At 40.1% G+C, this 22,432-nt stretch overlaps 3 protein-coding genes across 3 annotated transcripts in view; all 3 read left to right on the forward strand.

Moving 5' to 3' along the window:
* The first annotated feature begins 2,670 nt into the window (after positions 1-2,670).
* Positions 2,671-5,387, forward strand: LOC133647692 (protocadherin alpha-8-like). Its single transcript, XM_062043375.1, has one exon. The coding sequence runs from the start codon at positions 2,887-2,889 to the stop codon at positions 5,275-5,277; it is 2,391 nt and encodes a 796-aa protein (XP_061899359.1). The 5' UTR covers positions 2,671-2,886; the 3' UTR covers positions 5,278-5,387.
* A 2,277-nt stretch (positions 5,388-7,664) lies between these two features.
* LOC133647693 (protocadherin alpha-3-like) lies at positions 7,665-11,054 on the forward strand. The gene has a single exon (XM_062043376.1). The coding sequence runs from the start codon at positions 7,765-7,767 to the stop codon at positions 10,168-10,170; it is 2,406 nt and encodes an 801-aa protein (XP_061899360.1). The 5' UTR covers positions 7,665-7,764; the 3' UTR covers positions 10,171-11,054.
* A 3,005-nt stretch (positions 11,055-14,059) lies between these two features.
* The window catches only part of LOC133648190 (protocadherin alpha-C2-like), a 206,226-nt gene continuing 197,853 nt past the window's right edge, over positions 14,060-22,432 (forward strand). Inside the window, exon 1 of the mRNA XM_062044026.1 lies at positions 14,060-16,727. Coding sequence (XP_061900010.1) covers positions 14,367-16,727 — 2,361 coding nt within the window. The 5' untranslated portion in view covers positions 14,060-14,366. The remainder of the gene's footprint in view (positions 16,728-22,432) is intronic.

The raw sequence follows: 22,432 nt of genomic DNA on the forward strand, positions 1-22,432 counted from the left end.
ATTTCTATTGTATACCATTTTTCATAGGAGATATATTATTATAGTATATCTCCTGTATGAAAAAAAACAAACACCATTAAAACATGCTAGCAGACACCAAAATGAATCATTTTAATTAGTTTTAATCAGCTCTCAAGTCATTCAGCAGCTTTACATTCATGAAAAGCCATTGCTGAATAGATTATACGTTTAATATTTCTATTTTTGACGGTCCAAATATTTCGAAACTCACAAAAACTGAATATTCTCTCTCAATCGTCTGTCTTTGCAACGCTGTCTTCTCCTTTCTCACGGCCATTTGTGTGTAACTGTGCCAGTTTGCACGTACTCACATGCTAAATGTAGACACACAACATAGGCTGCAGAAAAGTCTTGCCTTGATAAACCACATTGTGTGTGCCAAACATGCTAATAATCATCATCTACATATACTGTACATAAAGAGAGACACTAAACGGATTGCACTCCTTATTCTGCTCAATAAAGACTCAATCATCTGCGCACAAGTTTTATATAGCAGCTTTGCGTCTGCTATCAAGTTTGCACATCTTTTAATACACACACGCCTTTAGTAGCCCACACCCACAGTTTTCTGCACACACGTTTATTAGATGAGCTGCGTATAAGCTCTCAGGTTTGCACTTGCATTTTAATACACACAAAACTTTATTAAATCAGGTCATATTGTACAAACCCCGTTTTCATATGAGTTGGGAAATTGTGTTAGATGTAAATATAAACGGAATACAATGATTTGCAAATCCTTTTCAAGCCATATTCAGTTGAATATGCCACAAAGACAACATATTTGATGTTCAAACTCATAAACTTTATTTATTTTTTTCAAATAATCATTAACTTAGAATTTCATGGCTGCAACACGTGCCAAAGTAGTTGGGAAAGGGCATGTTCACCACTGTGTTACATGGCCTATCCTTTTAACAACCCTCAGTAAAGGTTTGGGAACTGAGGAGACACATTTTTGAAGCTTCTCAGGTGGAATTCTTTCCCATTCTTGCTTGATGTACAGCTTAAGTTGTTCAACAGTCCGGGGGTCTCCCTTCTGCTATTTTAGGTGCCACACATTTTCAATGGGAGACAGGTCTGGACTACAGGCAGGCCAGTCTAGTACCCGCACTCTTTTACTATGAAGCCACGTTGATGTAACACGTGGCGTGGCATTGTCTTGCTGAAATAAGCAGGGGCGTCCATGGTAACGTTGCTTGGATGGCAACATATGTTGCTCCAAAAGCTGTATGTACCTTTCAGCATTAATGGTGCCTTCACAGATGTGTAAGTTACCCATGTCTTGGGCACTAATACACCCCCATACCATCACACATGCTGCCTTTTACACTTTGCGCCTAGAACAATCCGGATGGTTCTTTTCCTCTTTGGTCCGGAGGACACGACGTCAACAGTTTCCAAAAACAATTTGAAATGTGGACTCGTCAGACCACAGAACACTTTTCCACTTTGTATCAGTCCATCTTAGATGAGCTCAGGCCCAGCGAAGCCGACGGCATTTCTGGGTGTTGTTGATAAACGGTTTTCGCCTTGCATAGGAGAGTTTTAACTTGCACTTACAGATGTAGCGACCAACTGTAGTTACTGACAGTGGGTTTCTGAAGTGTTCCTGAGCCCATGCGGTGATATCCTTTACACACTGATGTGGCTTGTTGATGCAGTACAGCCTGAGGGATGGAAGGTCACGGGCTTAGCTGCTTACGTGCAGTGATTTCTCCAGATTCTCTGAACCCTTTGATGATATTACGGAGCGTAGATGGTAAAATCCCTAAATTCCTTGCAATAGCTGCTTGAGAAAGGTTGTTCTTAAACTGTTCAACAATTTGCTCAGGCATTTGTTGACAAAGTGGTGACCCTCGCCCCATCCTTGTTTGTGAATGACTGAGCATTTCATGGAATCTACTTTTATACCCAATCATGGCACCCACCTGTTCCCAATTAGCCTGCCCACCTGTGGGATGTTCCAAATAAGTGTTTGATGAGCATTCCTCAACTTTATCAGTATTTATTGCCACCTTTCCCAACTTCTTTGTCACGTGTTGCTGCCATCAAATTCTAAAGTTAATGATTATTTGCAAAAAAAAAAAAATGTTTATGAGTTTGAACATCAAATATGTTGTCTTTGTAGCATATTCAACTGAATATGGCTTGAAAAGGATTTGCAAATCATTGTATTCCGTTTATATTTACATCTAACACCATTTCCCAACTCATATGGAAACGGGGTTTGTAAGTATTTGGATGGTTTATTTTGAAGAGGTAAAACAGTTTTCCTGTCAGAAGAGATTTTAATGACTTTATCTTGGCTTTGGAAATATATGTGGCTGTCGCTGTCCTTGGTACTGAACACACATTTTCTATACTAACACGTTGTTTACCTTCAAAGGTTTTCTTGAAATATATTTCATAGGAACATACATGTTTTGTTTTTGTGTGGCAATATTCTAAGCCAGTATTGTGCTCTTCATTAAGACAATTACTTGGCTTATGTGTAATTATGTTATTTCGAAGTGCTTCTTATAGAAAATAACGCGTTTGTATAAGCAAACACATGTTTATATTTATAACCTGTGGAATATGATTTTAGATACTCATGCATCTGTAAACTTAGTGTTTTTACATGTTTTCAACGCTAGGGGTCGGTGTAGTCTGATTTTTCCCAGTGTCTGCGCCTTTAGGCTTATTTTCCTCACATACCTCCTCGATTTTGTTCTTTCACCAGAGCTTACTGGATACTGTTGCGTCATTGAGAGCGGATGCACGTTTTCTTATCCTTAGCCTTTCCTATAAATCATATCTTTTGGGATCATCAAGCATCAGAACGCACACGCCTTTTGCAGGATATTGCAAATTGAGAGGATGATTATTCGTCATTTTCAAGGCACGGAACAAAGGCGATGGGCGCGACGCTGGTGGTTTGCTTTGCTGTTGCTTACTTTATGGAATGCGGTTTCTGCGCAGCTTCGCTATTCCATATCTGAGGAGGTCCAGGAGGGGACCGTCGTCGGTAATGTGGCGAAGGACTTGGGGCTGGATAAGAGCTTACTTAAAGGGCGGGGATACCGCATCGTGGCCGGCAGCGCGGAGCCCATTTTGGAGGTGAACCAGGAGGACGGCGTCTTGTTTGTGGCGCGGAGGGTGGACCGGGAGGAGGTGTGTGAACGCGTCAGCCCGTGTGTGATCAAGCTCAAATCCGTGCTGGAAAACCCACTGGAGGTGCACTACGTCACCGTGGAAATATTAGACATCAACGACCACTCGCCTGTTTTCCCAGAAAAGGAACAAAGGCTTGAAATATCCGAGTCCGCTTTGCCGGGTGCGCGCTTCCAGCTGCAGGCGGCGCGGGACCCCGACGTGGGCCAGCTCTCCATCCAGCAATATAAACTCAGCCATAATGAACATTTTCGCATCGACGTGAAGGATAGAGGGGAGGATCGGAAAGTGCCGTTTTTGGTGCTGCTCAAGCAGTTAGACCGAGAGGCGGGCGAGAGACACCGGCTCCGCCTCACGGCAATGGACGGGGGGAAGCCCGCTAAATCAGGCTCCATAGAAATAACCGTGGATGTCCTCGACGTCAACGACAATTCTCCAGTGTTTGACAAGGAGGTTTATTCCGTCTCTCTGAACGAAAACGTGGCTGTGGGCACGTTTGTTATCCGGGTGAACGCCACGGATTTGGACCTAGGTGCAAATGGTGAAATAGTGTATTCTTTCGGTAAGGAGGTTGATTTAAAAGTGAAAGATATTTTCAGTATAGACACACATACAGGTGAAATTCACGTGACAGGCCACGTTGATTTTGAAAAAAGTAAAAACTATGAAATTGATATACAAGCGTCAGATAAGGGACACGCTCCTCTGACAGCAGACAAGAGTGTTATTATAAATATTATTGATGTTAATGATAACGCCCCTGAGATAGAAGTGACCTCATTTTCTAACTCCATTAAGGAGGATGCAAAGGTAGGAACCACCGTGGCCCTAATTAGTGTCAGTGACTTAGACTCTGGAATAAACGGTAAAGTGCTTTGTGCCATCAAACAAGATGTTCCCTTTAGTTTATCGCCATCTTTACAAGAGAACATGTACGCTGTCGTCACAAAGTCACATCTGGATAGGGAACATGTTTCTCAGTATGAGGTCACCATTGTTGCTAAGGACACAAACGAGCCAGTGTTTTCGACAGAAAAGACAATTACTGTTGTTGTGTCGGATGTTAATGATAATAGTCCAGAGTTTTCATCAAGCCCTTATAAATTTTATATTACCGAGAACAACTCTCCTGGAGCCTCTGTGTTTTCTCTAAAAGCTTCTGATCAGGATGCAGGTGACAACGCTCTCATTACTTATCATATTGTCAGAGAGGCAAATGGGGACAATACTTTTTTATCATTTCTAAATATTAACCCCGAAACCGGAGATGTCATAGCACTCAAAAGTTTTGACTTTGAGACGCTGAAAAGTTTCCAGTTCCAAGTGGTGGCCACAGACGGTGGAAGTCCTCCACTGAGCAGCAACGTGACAGTGAAGGTGTTCATTCTGGACCAGAACGACAACGCTCCAGTCATCCTGTATCCAGTCAGCTCCAACGGTTCTGCTGAAGGTGTGGAGGAGATTCCCCGCAATATGAAAGCAGGAGACTTGGTGACTAAAGTCCGAGCCTATGATGCTGATATAGGATATAACGGCTGGTTACTGTTTTCCCTGCAGCAAGTCACTGACCACAGTCTCTTTACTTTGGACCGCTATACGGGCCAGATCAGAACACTTCGCTCATTGACAGAGACGGACGAGGCTGAGCATGGACTGCTCATACTGGTCAAAGACAATGGCAACGTTTCCCTGTCAGCAACAGCTACTGTGACTGTCAAACTTGTGGAGCCCAAAGAGGCTTTTGCAGCTTCTGATGTCAAACGTGCAGCAGCAAAAGTGGACGAGGAGGACGACAATGTGACTTTTTATCTCATCCTCACTTTGGGCTCGGTCTCGCTGCTTTTTGTCATCAGCATCATCGTGCTGATCGCCATGCAGTGCTCCAAATCCACAGAGTACACTTCCAAATATCTCCAAGACGCTAATTATGATGGGACACTGTGTCACAGCATCCAGTACAGATCAGGAGACAAACGCTACATGCTAGTTGGACCCAGAATGAGTATAGGTTCTACTATAGTCCCGGGCAGCCACGCCAACACTCTGGTGCTCCCTGACAGGAGACACACTTCTTCTGGGGAGGTAAGACCTGTTTAAATATGTATTCCAAAGAACACGTTTCACTTAGTGTCATATTTGGACGTCCATGTTTTGACAATATATGATGAAAAACTGTTGAAACCAGTTAAAAAGTATATCCAATGGCAATACAATCAAATATGTATACATTGATCTTAAGATATGAGCATTTGTTCTCATGGCAAACATATGCTTCATAATTTGGTTCAACATTATTGGCATTTTTTGCAGAATAGATGTAATTGACAACATGATGTCATGTTGTCAGTTATTGTCATTGTTATTGTTGTCCAGCACCCCCCGTGACCCCGAAAGGGATAAAAGGTAGAAAATGGATGGATGGATGTATGGACAACATGATGTTTAAAACACAGGTGTCAAACTGAACATCCAGGGGCCACATCTGCCCCCCACTTCTTATTGTGTGTCCCGTGAAAGCCTGGAAATAATGTGTGTCATATAAGATGTTTCATTTTCTTCTGATTAATGTATTTCAATTTTGCCAGAAAAAAAATAATGCATGCAACTGTAAGTGTTACCTCAATATTATTTGAAACAAAAAGCTATCCCAAGCTTTTTTTTTAATGTAATTTAAACCATTTTCAAATTAAAGTCTATATACTCTCTTAACTAAAATAGCTGCTTGTCATTTAACTCTTGATTAAAAAGCAAGTTTTCCACTCACAAGTATGTTGGTAAACTGATAGATTAAGGGTCAGTTGTGTAATAATCAGCCCCTACAGGATTTTACGGGCCTTTCTTGTGAATGTTGAGTCCTAAAATATCAGATTTTGCTGCACCATTTTCCAAATGTTGAGGCAAAATTGCCTGGAGTTATGCATTTGAACGGTTAAACAGTTGCATTTTAGTGTTGCAGGGACATATTTGATCGGGTAACATGTACAACGCTCGGATGTGCAGGAAAACTGCAGGGATTGGGCAAAATTGTGAGTTTGTGCATAAGTCGGGTTGGCGAAAATGCGTGAATTGGTGTGTTTGCAACATTGCAAAACCCCGGAAAGACTGATTAATTTTATGATGAGGCCCTCTAATGGTTGCTGTGACAGAAATGTTGCACACCTTGAACATGAGTTTGACACGGCTGCTTTAAAGTACATGGCATTGCACAATTGTGTTTTATTAGCCTTTTCATATAAAGCCATAAAGGAATGGAACGACCTCACAACAAACTTGAAAAGTCTAACAGACTACTCTTCATTCACAATTGAAGTTAAAAAGTGGCTTTGGAGCAATCAAAGCTGCTCACACGGTCAATAAGGTAGACACTATGTTTGACACATCAACCTAATGTGTATTATATTTATCCATGACAGCATTTTTATTGTAAATTGTGAGGTGTGTGTGTGTTAAAATCATGGTTGTTTTTACAAATGATGACATATGTGAACAAAAGCATGTATTGTCCGTGTGTGATGATGTAAATGAGGTGTGGTTGTATTGTATATTAAGTATGTGTCCATGAAAGGGAATTTTATGACTTTTTTCTTAATACTTGTGTATGATTTTATTGTCATAATTTTATTGCATGATTTTTGTTTCCCTTTAATTTAGGTAGCCAGGGACTGCAGATGGAAATGAGCTATTTAGCTATAATCTGGTACAGAACATATCTGTCTTTGAGCTTCATGTTTCTGTACATTGTCCCTTCAAATAAAGACTAAACTAAACTATTGAATTGTGTGTCAGTTCACATAAACTGTCAGTCTAGGCTAAATCATTCATAAACGACACACTGGACTATACAGCTCACTATGTACTGTAATTGCTGTCAAAATATGGTGGCAGAGTTCATATGTAACAAACCCTCAACTGATGTGACTTATTTCAAGTTGTTGAATGTTATAACGCACTAGGTGGTCAGGTGTCATCTTAATCATATTCTAGGTTACATTATAAAAGTATAAGTCGCTGGATATTTGTCACAGTTAGGTATAAGTTCATAGTCTGGCTGCAAACACATGCATTGAGCAGGTTTTTGTTGCTGTCCATGGTCCTGGTGATAAAGCTGATCACATATTCCAATATTTCTATTCACAAATAATAACATATGAGCTATAATTACATGTTTCTACTAACTTAAATTGGTGTTTTATCGTCAACCATGCTTGGTGTGACACATTATTAGATGGTCATTGATATATAGTTTCTATTATGGCTGCTTGTGTAGGTACTTTGATTCGCAACATGTTTGACGAGATATAAGGACATACTTTGTTATTATGAAGAGCATGTTTAAATGGGTTTTTTGCAGCTTGGTGTTCGAGTGGTGCGCACCAGGGGGCGCTATACACAAGGCGGTTGTTATGCATGGGTTTACTCCCTTTAACAACAGTCTGCTGTAGTGCACGGCCGTGCAGCACGTATTCTTGCTTCTGCAAAATACGCATCAAAAATATAACATCTAGAAAGGTTATTTTTCCTTCCAAAAAAGTGAGCATTGGACTGTTTTTGCAAGGCAGTGGTTGCTTTTGTGATGGACGACTGATGTTTCCTGGCTTCATTGTGGAACAAAGGAGACGCATGGAGATGACACCGCGATGCTTTGCAAGGTGCGCGGTGCTGATGGCGCTTTTGTGGAACGTGTCCTCGGCACAAATCCGTTATTCCATTGTGGAGGAAGTCAACGAAGGTGCGGTGGTGGGCAACATCGCGAAAGATCTTGGGCTGGATAAAAGCACGTTGGAAGAGAGGAAATACCGAGTGGTGTCGAGCGCGGAGGAGCCTCTTTTTCATGTCAATGTGAACGATGGCCTCCTTTACGTGAGCCGAAAGCTTGACAGAGAGGACGTGTGCGCGCTAAACAGCGTGTGTTTAATAAACCTCAAAACGGTGCTTGAAAACCCCCTGGAGGTCCACTACGTTGGTGTGGAAATACTGGACGTGAACGACCACTCCCCCATATTTCCAGAGAAAGAGAAGACGTTGGATATTTCAGAGTCTGTCTTACCAGGAGCGCGTTTTCAACTGAAAGCCGCCCGGGATCCAGACAGAGGAGATTTTTCTGTACAGAAGTACAAACTCAGTCAAAATGATCACTTCCGTTTGGAGATAAAAGATAAAGGAGAGGATGGCAAAATACCCATTTTAGTTGTGCAAAAAGCTTTAGACAGGGAGGCAAGAGCGAGTCATGCATTAGTGCTGACTGCACTAGATGGAGGAAAACCTCCCAAAAGTGGTGACATGAACATTTTAGTGAATGTTTTAGATGTTAATGATAATGCACCTGTTTTTGCAACTGATGTTTACTCTGTGATGCTTGATGAAAATGCTCCAATAGGGACAACTGTTATACAAGTAAATGCTACTGATTTAGATGAGGGTACAAACGGAGATGTAATTTACTTATTTACTGACAGTATGCATCATAAACTATTGAGCTTATTTAATATACACCCGCAAACAGGTGACATCATAGTAAAGGGAACAATTGATTATGAAGATAAAAACAAATATGAGATAGAAATTCAAGCATCAGATAAAGGGTATGCCCCTTTAACAACGGAAAAAAGTGTCATCATTAAGATAGTTGACATTAATGACAATGCGCCTGAGATTGAAGTGACGTCATTTTCTAGTTCCATTCCTGAAGATTCCAGACTTGGAACTACAGTTGCTTTAATCAGTGTGAATGACTTGGACTCTGGTCTCAATGGCAAAGTGATTTGTTCCATAAGTGAGGATGTTCCTTTTGTTTTGTCGCCATCATTACAAGACAAAATGTATTCCTTAGTGACCAAATCACCTCTGGACAGAGAGAAAATGTCAAAATATGATATTTCAGTAGTTGCAAGAGATGCTGGTCAACCTGCACTCTCATCTGAAAAGACAATAAGTGTTTTTATTTCAGATGTGAATGATAACAGTCCAGAGTTTTCATTCAGTCCTTATACTTTCTATGTTACTGAGGGCAACCATGCAGGAGCCTCTGTCTTTTCTGTCAAAGCTTCTGATCGTGATGACAACGAGAATGCTGCTATTTCATATCATATTGTCAGAGATGGAAGAGAAGGAAGTAAACTGTCTTCATTTCTAAGTATAAACACAGAAAATGGACAAATATCAGCGCTAAAAAGTTTTGACTTTGAGACGCTGAAAAGTTTCCAGTTCCAAGTGGTGGCCACAGACGGTGGAAGTCCTCCACTGAGCAGCAACGTGACAGTGAAGGTGTTCATTCTGGACCAGAACGACAACGCTCCAGTCATCCTGTATCCAGTCAGCTCCAACGGTTCTGCTGAAGGTGTGGAGGAGATTCCCCGCAATATGAAAGCAGGAGACTTGGTGACTAAAGTCCGAGCCTATGATGCTGATATAGGATATAACGGCTGGTTACTGTTTTCACTGCAGCAAGTCACTGACCACAGTCTCTTTACTTTGGACCGCTATACGGGCCAGATCAGAACACTTCGCTCATTGACAGAGACGGACGAGGCTGAGCATGGACTGCTCATACTGGTCAAAGACAATGGCAACGTTTCCCTGTCAGCAACAGCTACTGTGACTGTCAAACTTGTGGAGCCCAAAGAGGCTTTTGCAGCTTCTGATGTCAAACGTGCAGCAGCAAAAGTGGACGAGGAGGACGACAATGTGACTTTTTATCTCATCCTCACTTTGGGCTCGGTCTCGCTGCTTTTTGTCATCAGCATCATCGTGCTGATCGCCATGCAGTGCTCCAAATCCACAGAGTACACTTCCAAATATCTCCAAGACGCTAATTATGATGGGACACTGTGTCACAGCATCCAGTACAGATCAGGAGACAAACGCTACATGCTAGTTGGACCCAGAATGAGTATAGGTTCTACTATAGTCCCGGGCAGCCACGCCAACACTCTGGTGCTCCCTGACAGGAGACACACTTCTTCTGGGGAGGTAAGACTTGTTTCGAATTAAGTGTGGCTTTTCAATTGCGACATACTTGTGTGTTGATTTGTTTAATTTATTTCTTAACAATACTGATGAGGCTCCATGGTGAAAACGTGGTCAGCATGTGGCCGCACAGGCAAGAGATCTGGCTTTAAATCTCCATTTTGGCATTTCTGTCTGGAGTTTGCATGTTCTCCCTGTGCCCTGCATAGGTGTTCTTAAGAGACGAAGAGAAGGGTAGTGATTCAAAAACTGAAATTTGTCAAAATTAATGAAAAAAAAGAAAGAAAAACTCCAATAGTTTCATGTCACAAACATGTTTAATGCAACACTACCTGTCTCCCACATACAACACTGTTATTGCAACCACTCCTAAAAGACTCTGCAATTTAGCCTCCAACAAACAACAGGAGTTACAAACATTTGCGTCACTTAAGGTGACCAGAGTGTTATTTGTTTACAACTGAATGGAATGCTATCATGAGTGATTCCGACTATTTTGGACTAGTAGTCGATCCACAGCGATCGTTCTGCCACACAATACCTCAATGCTAACGAGGGGAAATTAAACGTCAGCGACTGTTCTTGCATGGCTTTGACAGTAGGAATGCTTTTTTGCATCTACTTGTTTTTCTCACTACGATAGGGCAACACCTTCCTTGCCCAGGCACAGCCTCCTGGTTTTGGAGTCTACATATTTGGGGTTTTGGCACCAGCCGCTATAAGACACGACCAATCTAAGTCTAAGACTAGATTTGACCAATCTATGTCAATGAGCACAAACTGATGAAGCCTACTCAGATGAGAGGCAAAACATAAAGATAAAGCAAACAGTCCAGTTGCGATCGATTGAATGCCCTGGGATGTTTAATGAGGAATACCTAGAATATTAATATATTACACCTTTTTATTTGAACAATTTTAAATAACAATCCGTGGGGACATTTTTATCCTTTATTTTGTACGTGTGAATGTGTTATTTTTTGTTTATATGTCCCCTGTGTTTGGCTGGCGACCAGTCAAGGTTGTATCCTGCTTCTTGCCCAAATTGTCTTGATCTGTGGTCCGGATCATGTTTTGTTTAGTTATGTTCTGTTAGTTTTGGACTTCTTTAGTTCCCGTTTAAGCTTCCTTGTTTACTTTTGTCACCATGGCGACTTAGTGTGTTCACCTGTCTCTGATTAGTGCTCACCTGCTTCCCGAGCACTAATCAGAGGCATTATTTAAGTTGCCTTTGCCAGGCAGTCGGCCTGGCTTCACTGATTATGTCACACTGTTTGGTCACGCCTGTACCAAGTAAGTTTCTTGTTCCATGCCCTAGCTTCTGTTTAGTCTTAGCTTCACGTGTTTTAGGCAAGCCTTTCTTTTTGTTGTGTTGTTTGTGTTTTTTGGTAGTTTAGTGATTTATGTTATTAAATCCCATCCTACCTTTACGCCTTCGTCCGGAGCCGTCTTTTTGCATTGAAAGAACAACCCGCAGCAAGCTGCAGCCCCCACGCGACACAAATTCAGCTGGGATAGGGTCCAGCTTCCCCATGACCCAAATGAAGAAAAGCGGTATAGAAAATGGATGGATACTAATAGTGAATTATCACTGTTTGGTGGACTTCATTTTATGATTCAATGAGTTAAAGCTGTAACGCATAGTTACTGTACATACTACAATCCAGTCCAACTCATGTTATGTTTATTCAATTTCCAATATTTACATTGAACAGATCATTTCAGCATATGCAAACAACTTCCCCATGTGACTTGATAAATGCCTGTAATGTTGCAAAGCTTATACCAACCTCTTATTTATTTAAAGGCCTACTGAAAGCCACTACTACCGACCACGCAGTCTGATAGTTTATATATCAATGATGAAATCTTAACATTGCAACACATGCCAATACGGCCGGGTTAACTTATAAAGTGCAATTTTAAATTTCCCGCTAAACTTCCGGTTGGAAACTCCTTTGGAGGATGACGTATGCGCGTGACGTAGCCAGTAGAACAGAGGTATGGCTCCCCCATTGAAGCCAATACGAAATAGCTCTGTTTTCATCCCAATATTCCACAGTATTCTGGACATCTGTGTTGGTGAGTCTGTTGCAATTTGTTCATTGCGTTATGGAGAAAGAAGCTGAGCAAGCAAAGAAGAAAGTTGTCGGTGCAAAGCGGAGTATTTTGCGAGGGAAGTCAGCAACACAACACAGTCGGTGTTTCATTGTTTACATTCCCGAAAGATGCAGTCAAGATTGAAGAACTCGGACAACACAGACTCTTACCAGGAGGACTTTCATTTGGATACACAGACGCGATACCGTGAGTACGCAGCTGCGCTTCCAAACATTTGATCGCTTGCCCGTACGTGCGTGTCACGTACGTAACTTTGGTTAAATATATAAGCTTTATGAACCTTGGGTTAGGTGAACGGTCTTTTGGGCTTAGTGAGTGTGTGTATTGTGCAGGTGTTTGAATTGTATTGGCGGGTTATATGGACGGGAGCTAGTATACTAGCTCCTAGCTCCTAGCTATAGCTAGGAGCTAGCATAACAAACACCTAGGTGTTTTTATGCGGGATTAATTTGTGGCATATTAAATATAAGCCTGGTTGTGTTGTGGCTAATAGAGTATATATATGTCTTGTGTTTATTTACTGTTGTAGTCATTCCCAGCTGAATATCAGGTCCCACCCGCACGCTTCCAAACATTTGATCGCTTGCCCGTACGTGCGTGTCACGTACGTAACTTTGGTTAAATATATAAGCTTTATGAACCTTGGGTTAGGTGAATGGTTCTTTGGGCTGAGTGAGTGTGTGTGTTGTGCAGGTGTTTGAATTGTATTGGCGGGTTATATGGACGGGATCCCGTCCATATAACCCGCTCGAGCTATAACTAGCTCTAGCTAGTAGCTAGGAGCTAGGAGCTAGCATAACCAACACCTAGGTGTTTTTATGCAGGATTAATTTGTGGCATATTAAATATAAGCCTGGTTGTGTTGTGGCTAATAGAGTATATATATGTCTTGTGTTTATTTACTGTTGTAGTCATTCCCAGCTGAATATCAGGTCCCACCCGCCTCTCACAGCATCTTCCCTATCTGAATAGCTTCCACTCCCCACTAGTCCTTCACTTGCACTTTACTCATCCACAAATATTTCATCCTCGCTCAAATTAATGGGGAAATCGTCGCTTTCTCGGTCCGAATCTCTCTCACTTCTGTCGGCCATCATTGTAAACAATAGGGAACTTTGCGTATATGTTCAACTGACTACGTCACGCTACTTCCGGTAGGGGCAAGCCTTTTTTTATCAGATACCAAAAGTTGCGATCTTTATCGTCGTCGTTCTATACTAAATCCTTTCAGCAAAAATATGGCAATATCGCGAAATGATCAAGTATGACACATAGAATAGATCTGCTATCCCCGTTTAAATAAAAACATTTCATTTCAGTAGGCCTTTAAATGTACATGATTTCACACTTATCTTACAATGCATTACAACAATACCACCTTCCAAGAATACTTCACGGTATACTTTAGCAAGTTAATACGATACCTATACCATCTTGACTAAAGTAGAAAGGACATCGAAGGCTCTTCTTTCCTTGAAAGGGTGTATATACTGTAAATCAAAAATTGTAGAACTAAAGTCATTCCTGTAGTTGACACTGCTGTCCATGGTGCTGATAATTTCAGCTGTGTTTGAACACAGCTATATAGATATACAGTAGAAAACTGCCCCCCGCCCCATTTACCTCATTGTATACATTAGTTACTCCCAATTAAACTGTCTTGTGGCTTTAGAATAATACATTTTAACGTGTGTTGCAGTATTTTTGTGTGCTTCTTAAATGATTAGAAAAAGGGTGCCTACAGATATGTTTACCATGTTTTTTGTTTAGTTTTTTGGACATAAATATTGTGCTTTTCATATCCATGTTAAACCATTGTACTTGTAGTAAGCAATGACACCACAAGGTGTCGCAGTGATGAGTCAAAGTGTGGATGGTCTTTTAGTGTAGTCAAGTTCCACCTCTTCATTGCAGCCTCAGTGGTGAACGCGCACCGTCAGTGACGCATTTGGATGCCTTTGTAACGCATTGCCATCCACGTTTTAACATTTGTGAAACATTTTTAACATTTTTGAGACGGAGTGCACATTTTTCTGTCGCACTGTAATGCAGTAATTTGTGAACATTACGCGCGGCCTCGGACGTGCTTGTTTTACATCATGGAACAAAGAGGACGCGACGCCACACGGGCGGCAAGGCGGTGGGTCAGCTGCGTGCTTTCCCTGCTTTTGTGGAGCCTCACCTCGGCTCAGCTGAGATATTCCATTTCAGAAGAGGTTCAGGAAGGAACTGTGGTCGGAAATATTGCAAAGGATTTGGGATTAGACAAGAGCACGTTGAAAGAGCGCAAGTATCGGATTGTTTCAAACGTTGCACAACCTCTTTTCCACCTCGGAGAGATGGACGGCATTCTGTACGTCAGCAGGAAGATTGACAGGGAGGATGTATGTGAGAGGAGCTCTGCTTGTTTGATTAATCTGAAAACTGTGCTGGAAAACCCACTGGAGGTGCATTATGTTGCCGTGGAAGTCCTGGACATTAATGATCATTCTCCCAGCTTCCCAGAGGAGACAAAGACGTTAGAGATGCCCGAGTCTGTTATGCCAGGCATGCGTATTCCTCTTAAAGCTGCGAGAGATCCAGACAGTGGTCTTTTTTCTGTTCAGCAGTATAAACTTAGCACTAACGACCACTTCCGTTTGGAAATTAAAGATAAAGGAGATGATGAAAAAATGCCAATACTGATTGTGCAAAAATCTTTGGACAGAGAGGCAGCAGGAAGTCATTCATTAGTGTTAACTGCAGTTGATGGAGGAAAACCTCCAAAAACTGGTGAACTGAATATTTTAATACATGTATTGGATGTAAATGATAATGCACCGGTTTTCTCTAAAGATGTTTATTCTGTGACTCTTGATGAAAATGCTCCTGTCGGAACAACTGTTGTCAAAGTAAATGCAACAGATTTAGATGAAGGTGCTAATGGTGATGTAATTTATTCATTTAGCAACAGTGTAAATCACAAAATATTAAGGCTTTTTGATATTAATCATTCATCAGGTGCAATTACTGTAAAAGGAATTATTGACTATGAGGAAAAGGACAAATATGAGATTGAAATTCAAGCATCAGATAAAGGTTCTCTAACGACAGAAAAAAGTGTCATTATTAAGATAGTTGACATTAATGACAATGCACCTGAGATAGAAGTGACGTCGTTTTCTAGTTCCATTCCAGAAGATTCCAGACCTGGAACTACAGTTGCTTTAATCAGTGTGAATGACTTGGACTCTGGTCTCAATGGCAAAGTGATTTGTTCCATAGGTGAGGATGTTCCTTTTGTTTTGTCACCATCAATACAAGACAAAATGTATTCTTTAGTGACCAAATCACCTCTGGACAGAGAGAAAATGTCAAAATATGATATTTTAGTAGTTGCAAGAGATGCTGGTCAACCTGCACTCTCATCTGAAAAGACAATAAGTGTTTTTATTTCAGATGTGAATGATAACAGTCCAGAGTTTTCATTCAGTCCTTATACTTTCTATGTTACTGAGGGCAACCATGCAGGAGCCTCTGTCTTTTCTGTCAAAGCTTCTGATCGTGATGACAACGACAATGCTGCTATTTCATATCATATTGTCAGAGATGGAAGACAAGGAAGTAAACTGTCTTCATTTCTAAGTATAAACACAGAAAATGGACAAATATCAGCACTAAAAAGTTTTGACTTTGAGACGCTGAAAAGTTTCCGGTTCCAAGTCGTGGCCACAGACGGTGGAAGTCCTCCACTGAGCAGCAACGTGACAGTGAACGTGTTCATTCTGGACCAGAACGACAACGCTCCAGTCATCCTGTATCCAGTCAGCTCCAACGGTTCTGCTGAAGGTGTGGAGGAGATTCCCCGCAATATGAAAGCAGGAGACTTGGTGACTAAAGTCCGAGCCTATGATGCTGATATAGGATATAACGGCTGGTTACTGTTTTCACTGCAGCAAGTCACTGACCACAGTCTCTTTACTTTGGACCGCTATACGGGCCAGATCAGAACACTTCGCTCATTGACAGAGACGGACGAGGCTGAGCATGGACTGCTCATACTGGTCAAAGACAATGGCAACGTTTCCCTGTCAGCAACAGCTACTGTGACTGTCAAACTTGTGGAGCCCAAAGAGGCTTTTGCAGCTTCTGATGTCAAACGTGCAGCAGCAAAAGTGGACGAGGAGGACGACAATGTGACTTTTTATCTCATCCTCACTTTGGGCTCGGTCTCGCTGCTTTTTGTCATCAGCATCATCGTGCTGATCGCCATGCAGTGCTCCAAATCCACAGAGTACACTTCCAAATATCTCCAAGACGCTAATTATGATGGGACACTGTGTCACAGCATCCAGTACAGATCAGGAGACAAACGCTACATGCTAGTTGGACCCAGAATGAGTATAGGTTCTACTATAGTCCCGGGCAGCCACGCCAACACTCTGGTGCTCCCTGACAGGAGACACACTTCTTCTGGGGAGGTAAGACTTGTTTTAAAATACTTGAATAACTTTTTCATGGCAACATCATTTTGTGTTGAATTGTTTTAGTTTTTGCTTAATGATATTGACGAGGTTAAACGGGTAGCCTAGTAGCCATGTGCTGCACAGTAGGGAGATCTGGCTTTAAATTTCCTTTTGGGCATCTCTCAGCTGAGTTTGCACATTCTTCGCATGTGTGCTTGGTGTTTTGTCAAGGTACTCTGGTTTTCTCTCACATTCCAAAAAAAGTGCATGTTATGGATCATTTCGACACTCCAATTAACCAAAGTGTGAATGTAAGTCTGAATGATTGTTTGTCTATATGAGCATTGCGATTGGGCTGGCGAGCAGTAAAGGGTGCGTGTGTATCGCCCGAATTCAGCTAGGATAGGCTCCTTCTTGTCCGTGACCCTAAGGAGGATAAGCGGTACAGAACGTGGATCTTTACTGTCTGGTGTACTTCTTGTCATGATTTAGTACTTTCAAACAAAATCATATGTTTTAGATTACAATCCAGGACATGACTTGCATTATGTTTATTAAATTTGCATTGTTTACATTGTGCAGAGTATTTTAGTTTATTCCTACTGCTTTCACATGGGAATGTGACTTAATTGATAATTGCCTGTAATGTTGCAAACCTTATCCAACCACCTTTTTTATTTAAACTGACCTTATTTTACAATACACTTATTTTACATTGTACAACAACAACACCTATAAGAATACTTCTTGGTATGATTTTATCAAGTTGATAATAGACCCATACCATCTTGGCTAAAGTAGAATGAACATAAATGGCTTTTCTTACCTTGATGGTGTGCATATGTCAAAAGCTAAGGTTGAACCCACATGCTTGAAAACTCTGCTCTCAGGCAAGTTATCAGCACACATTTTAGTTAATGAGAACTTGTATCCTTGTTGGTTTTGTAGACAAATAGGACAGTTTTTTAAGTTGTGTGGATCAACAATTTAGCAATTTTTCAGACTAAAGTTATTCATTACTGGATGGGACAATAGCAGAACCATGGCTGCAATGTCTCCCATTTTCCCAGGAAACATACTACATTGTACCTTTTTTTGAATGATTGCTGGTGACAATGGTGATGCGAGGCTTGTAACAGGAAGTATGAAAGCCTGGATATGCACGAGTTGTATGCACGTGACAAATCCACAGCGGGAGAGAGACGGATGGATGTAAAGATTGAGAAGGCATCTGTGCCCAAAGACATTGTTACATAAAATAGTATGTCATTGGACAACAACACTGTGCTTTCCTGTCTATTACAATCTACCATTCTGGTCCGGCCCACTAATATACTTCTTCCAAAAAAGTCGTAATTCATGCAAAGGCTACGACTTAGGAGTACTACAAGTGGATTGTTTTCATTTTATATCGTAGATTTAATTGAGCCTCTCAATTTGGCCTATGTTTATAAACCTTTGGCGCCCTAGGCAACATTTTAGGTGGCGCCCCCCCCACATTGGCAGTGAAGTGTATATACTCACAAGAAACCGAATAGCTTTGTCTTTGACCTTTTTTTTTACTTAAAGAAAGCAAATTAACAATCAGAATAGTTAACAAGATTTAAAAAAATATGGATAAATAAATGAATACAAAAAATAAAAAATGAATATATGAAATACAATATGTTTTACATACATAAACACAAAATAAAACGTGTCAACAAGTTGCATAAAATAAATTAAAAATACAATATAAATAAGGCACTGCACAAAACAAGATATCAAACCAGTATGACTTTAAAAACTATATTACAAAAAAGGGGATCCTACAGAGTTCTCTATTTGTGCTTTTTAATATTGCATTAACTAGAATGACTTACAAATGACTGTACACCAGGGAGTACTGTAATTACCTAACGTTACATTATTATTTTCCATAACAATTTAGCCCCCTCCACAATATTAACCCGACGTTAAAACAGAACTAGCTATTTATTGATTAGCAATTGCCGAATCATGTAACATTAGCTTAATGCTAAAAAGCCAGGTTACTATCACATTCTGTAACAGACAAATAATTTCATGTAGGCTAACGTTACCTACCTGCTACCTCTGTCTTTTTCTCGTTTCTCCTCTTCTTTTCTCCCCTGGGCACCTGACAGTTTTGGCCGTTTTGACATCTTGTGTTGATTTTTTTTATGTGGTGACGTCCAAAAAGAGTCATGATACGGGAAGGGAGGGGGCTCACCGTGCCGGGGAACGGGGGGCATACTTTTGTTCTATTAAATAGGCTTTACTATGCATTTTAATAACGTGGGATTATTTTATGTATTTAGAAATAATAGTACCAACTTTTTTTTTTTCTTTTTTTTTTCTCCTCCATTTGTGGCACTGGCGTGGCGCCCCCTGATGGACGGCGCCCTTAGCATTTGCCTATATGGCCTATGCCACGGGCCGGCCCTGTTTGGAAGTGGTTATTAATTAGTGACAATTTTAAGTCTCTTGTACATTCGTATTCAAACGAAAGGGGCTGGGGTTTTGGGATGTCCCATGGAGGCATGCAAGAATATTCCCTTATTTTCGAAACCTAAAGTTGACAGCTAAAGTGGCTTGAACAAGTATAAATACCTTGTGAACATTTCCACATTTTGTCACCTTACGACCCCAAAGATACAGTCCATCGATTTTCTTGGAATTTTACACAAAAGCAGAACATTTTGAAGGGAAAGGGAATTAATAGTATTTTCCTTTTTCTGTTACACATTATAAAGTAAAACATGTGGCGTGCAAAAGTATTCAGTCCCTCTGAATTTAATATTTTGTGGGACAGCCTTTGAATGCATATATAAGTGTTTTTGGTTTGTTTCTACCAGCTTTGCACATGTAGGGACTCAAATGTTTGCTCTAAAACAACTCAAACTCAGAGTGTTTGTGCCCAGCAGCTTTTATATATTGCAACAGATTTTCAATTGGGTTTTGAACTGGACTTTGTTGGGTTGTTCTAACACATGAATGTTTCGTTTAAAATCATGCCATTGTAGCTCTGGCATTATGTTTAAGGTTGTGGTTGTGCTGGTCTCAAATCTTTTGCAGACTCCAATATGACCTTGTATTTGTCTCCCTCCATCTTTCCTGCCTTTCTGCGGCCACCATCTTGATGTTTCCAGTGATCTGCAGTGTTAGTTTTCCTTCACTAATTTTGCAGTTAGATCAAAAAGTTCAATTTCGGTATCACGTATCATCATATATCAGAGCATCTTCTTCCATGTGTTTGCTGTTTTCTTTGTGCCACGCTTACATGAAGGCCATATTTTGTCAGGTCACAACCACAAACATAAATACATTTTAAACATGGTCATAAATCAGCAAAGAAATGTGAAGTTGAAAGAAAGTGACACACAATTAGATTTATTTTATTTTTTTAAATAAAAAAAACTAATGTGGTGTATTCAGCCCTTTTTGGGGAATGCAACCATGTGCCTTCAGATGTTGCCTGATGGAATGTTGACTGAATGATAATGAAATAGAGTCCACTTGTGGGTAATCTATATAGCAGGGGTCACCAACCTTTTTGAAACCAAGAGCTACTTCTTGGGTACTGATTAATGTGAAGGGCTACCAGTTTGATACACACTTAAATAAATTGCCAGAAATAGCCAATTTGCTCAATTTACCTTTAACTCTATGTTATTATTAATAATTAATGATATTTACACTTAATTGAACGGTTTAAAAGAGGAGAAAGCACGAAAAAAATGACAATTAAGTTTTGAAACATAGTTTATCTTCAATTTCGACTCTTTAAAATTCAAAATTCAACCGAAAAAAAGAAGAGAAAAACTAGCTAATTCAAATCATTTTGAAAAAATTTAAAAAATAATTTATGGAACATCATTAGTAATTTTTCCTGATTAAGATTAATTTTAGAATTTTGATGACATGTTTTAAATAGGTTAAAATCCAATCTGCACTTTGTTAGAATATATAACAAATTGGACCAAGCTATATTTCTAACAAAGACAAATCATTATTTCTTCTAGATTTCCCAGAACAAAAAATTCAAAAGAAATTCAAAAGACTTTGAAATAAGATTTAAATTTGATTCTACAGATTTTCTAGATTTGCCAGAATAATTTTTTTGAATTTTAATCATAAGTTTGAAGAAATATTTCACAAATATTCTTCGTCGAAAAAACAGAAGCTAAAATGAAGAATTAAATTAAAATGTATTTATTATTCTTTACAATAGAATTTTTTTTTTTTACGTGAACATTGATTTAAATTGTCAGGAAAGAAGAGGAAGGAATTTAAAAGGTAAAAAGGTATATGTGTTTAAAAATCCTAAAATCATTTTTCAGGTTGTATTTTTTCTCTAAAATTGTCTTTCTGAAAGTTATAAGAAGCAAAGTAAAAAAATTAATGAATTAATTTAAACAAGTGAAGACCAAGTCTTTAAAATATTTTCTTGGATTTTCAAATTCTATTTGAGTTTTGTCTCTCTTAGAATCAAAAATGTCGGGCAAAGCGAGACCAGCTTGCTAGTAAATAAATAAAATGTAAAAAATAGAGGCAGCTCACTGGTAAGTGCTGCTATTTGAGCTATTTTAGAACAGGTCAGCGGGCTACTCATCTGGTCCTTGCGGGCTACCTGGTGCCCGCGGGCACCGCGTTGGTGACCCCTGCTATATAGTATAAACACAGCTTTTCTGTGGCGGCCTCTGGGGTTTGTTAAGAGAATACTGGGTAGCAAACAGCATCATGAAGTCCAAGGAACACACCAGATATAAAACGATTGCCAAGTTTTGAGCGTCTTATGGAGTACAGGTGTTCAAACTGTATGCAATACACGGCCTTCCGCTTAAATGTACAGGCCGAAAAAGGAGAACATTAATCAGCGATGGTAACATCATTGTGCCTAAATATGGAGGAACTGCAGAGATCCATAGCACAGGTGGACTAATCTGTCCACATAAGGACAACAATTAGTTGTGCTATATATGGTCTTAGTGACAAGAAAAACTTTGATCAGATGATACCAAAATTTAGTTTTTTGGCCTAAATGCAAAATAGCATATGTGGAGGAAAACTACTGTACAAAACTGTGAACACACCATGAACACTGTCTGCAAAAGACTTGGGACTGTCACTCCAGCAGGAATGACGTACACTAAACATAAAGCCAACGCTATATACGGATTGTTAAAAACAAAACAAACTTGTTAAAACTGTCTAGTCAAAATCGAGACCTAAATATCATCGATAATCAGCGGAAATGTTTGAAAATTGCTGTGCAAAATCACTCCCCCTCTAATCTGACTGAGTTTGAGCAGTTTTGTAAAGAATAATACGCACACATCTTAGTTTCTACGAATGCACAAAGCCGGTAAACGCCAAAATACTTGCAGCTGTGTAATTGTAGCGAAAGGCAGTTCTACAAAGTATTGACTGTTCATGGGCGCTGAATACTTGTGTACACTTTTTAGTTTGTTCGTGATCTGACAACATGTACACTACCGTTCAAAAGTTTGGGGTCACATTGAAATGTCCTTATTTTTGAAGGAAAAGCACTGTACTTTTCAATGAAGATAACTTTAAACTAGTCTTAACTTTAAAGAAATACACTCTATACATTGCTAATGTGGTAAATGACTATTCTAGCTGCAAATGTCTGCTTTTTGGTGCAATATCTACATAGGTGTATAGAGGCCCATTTCCAGCAACTATCACTCCAGTGTTCT

The sequence above is a fragment of the Entelurus aequoreus genome, linkage group LG04 (genome assembly GCF_033978785.1).
Source record: "Entelurus aequoreus isolate RoL-2023_Sb linkage group LG04, RoL_Eaeq_v1.1, whole genome shotgun sequence".
Lineage (NCBI taxonomy): Eukaryota > Metazoa > Chordata > Actinopteri > Syngnathiformes > Syngnathidae > Entelurus > Entelurus aequoreus.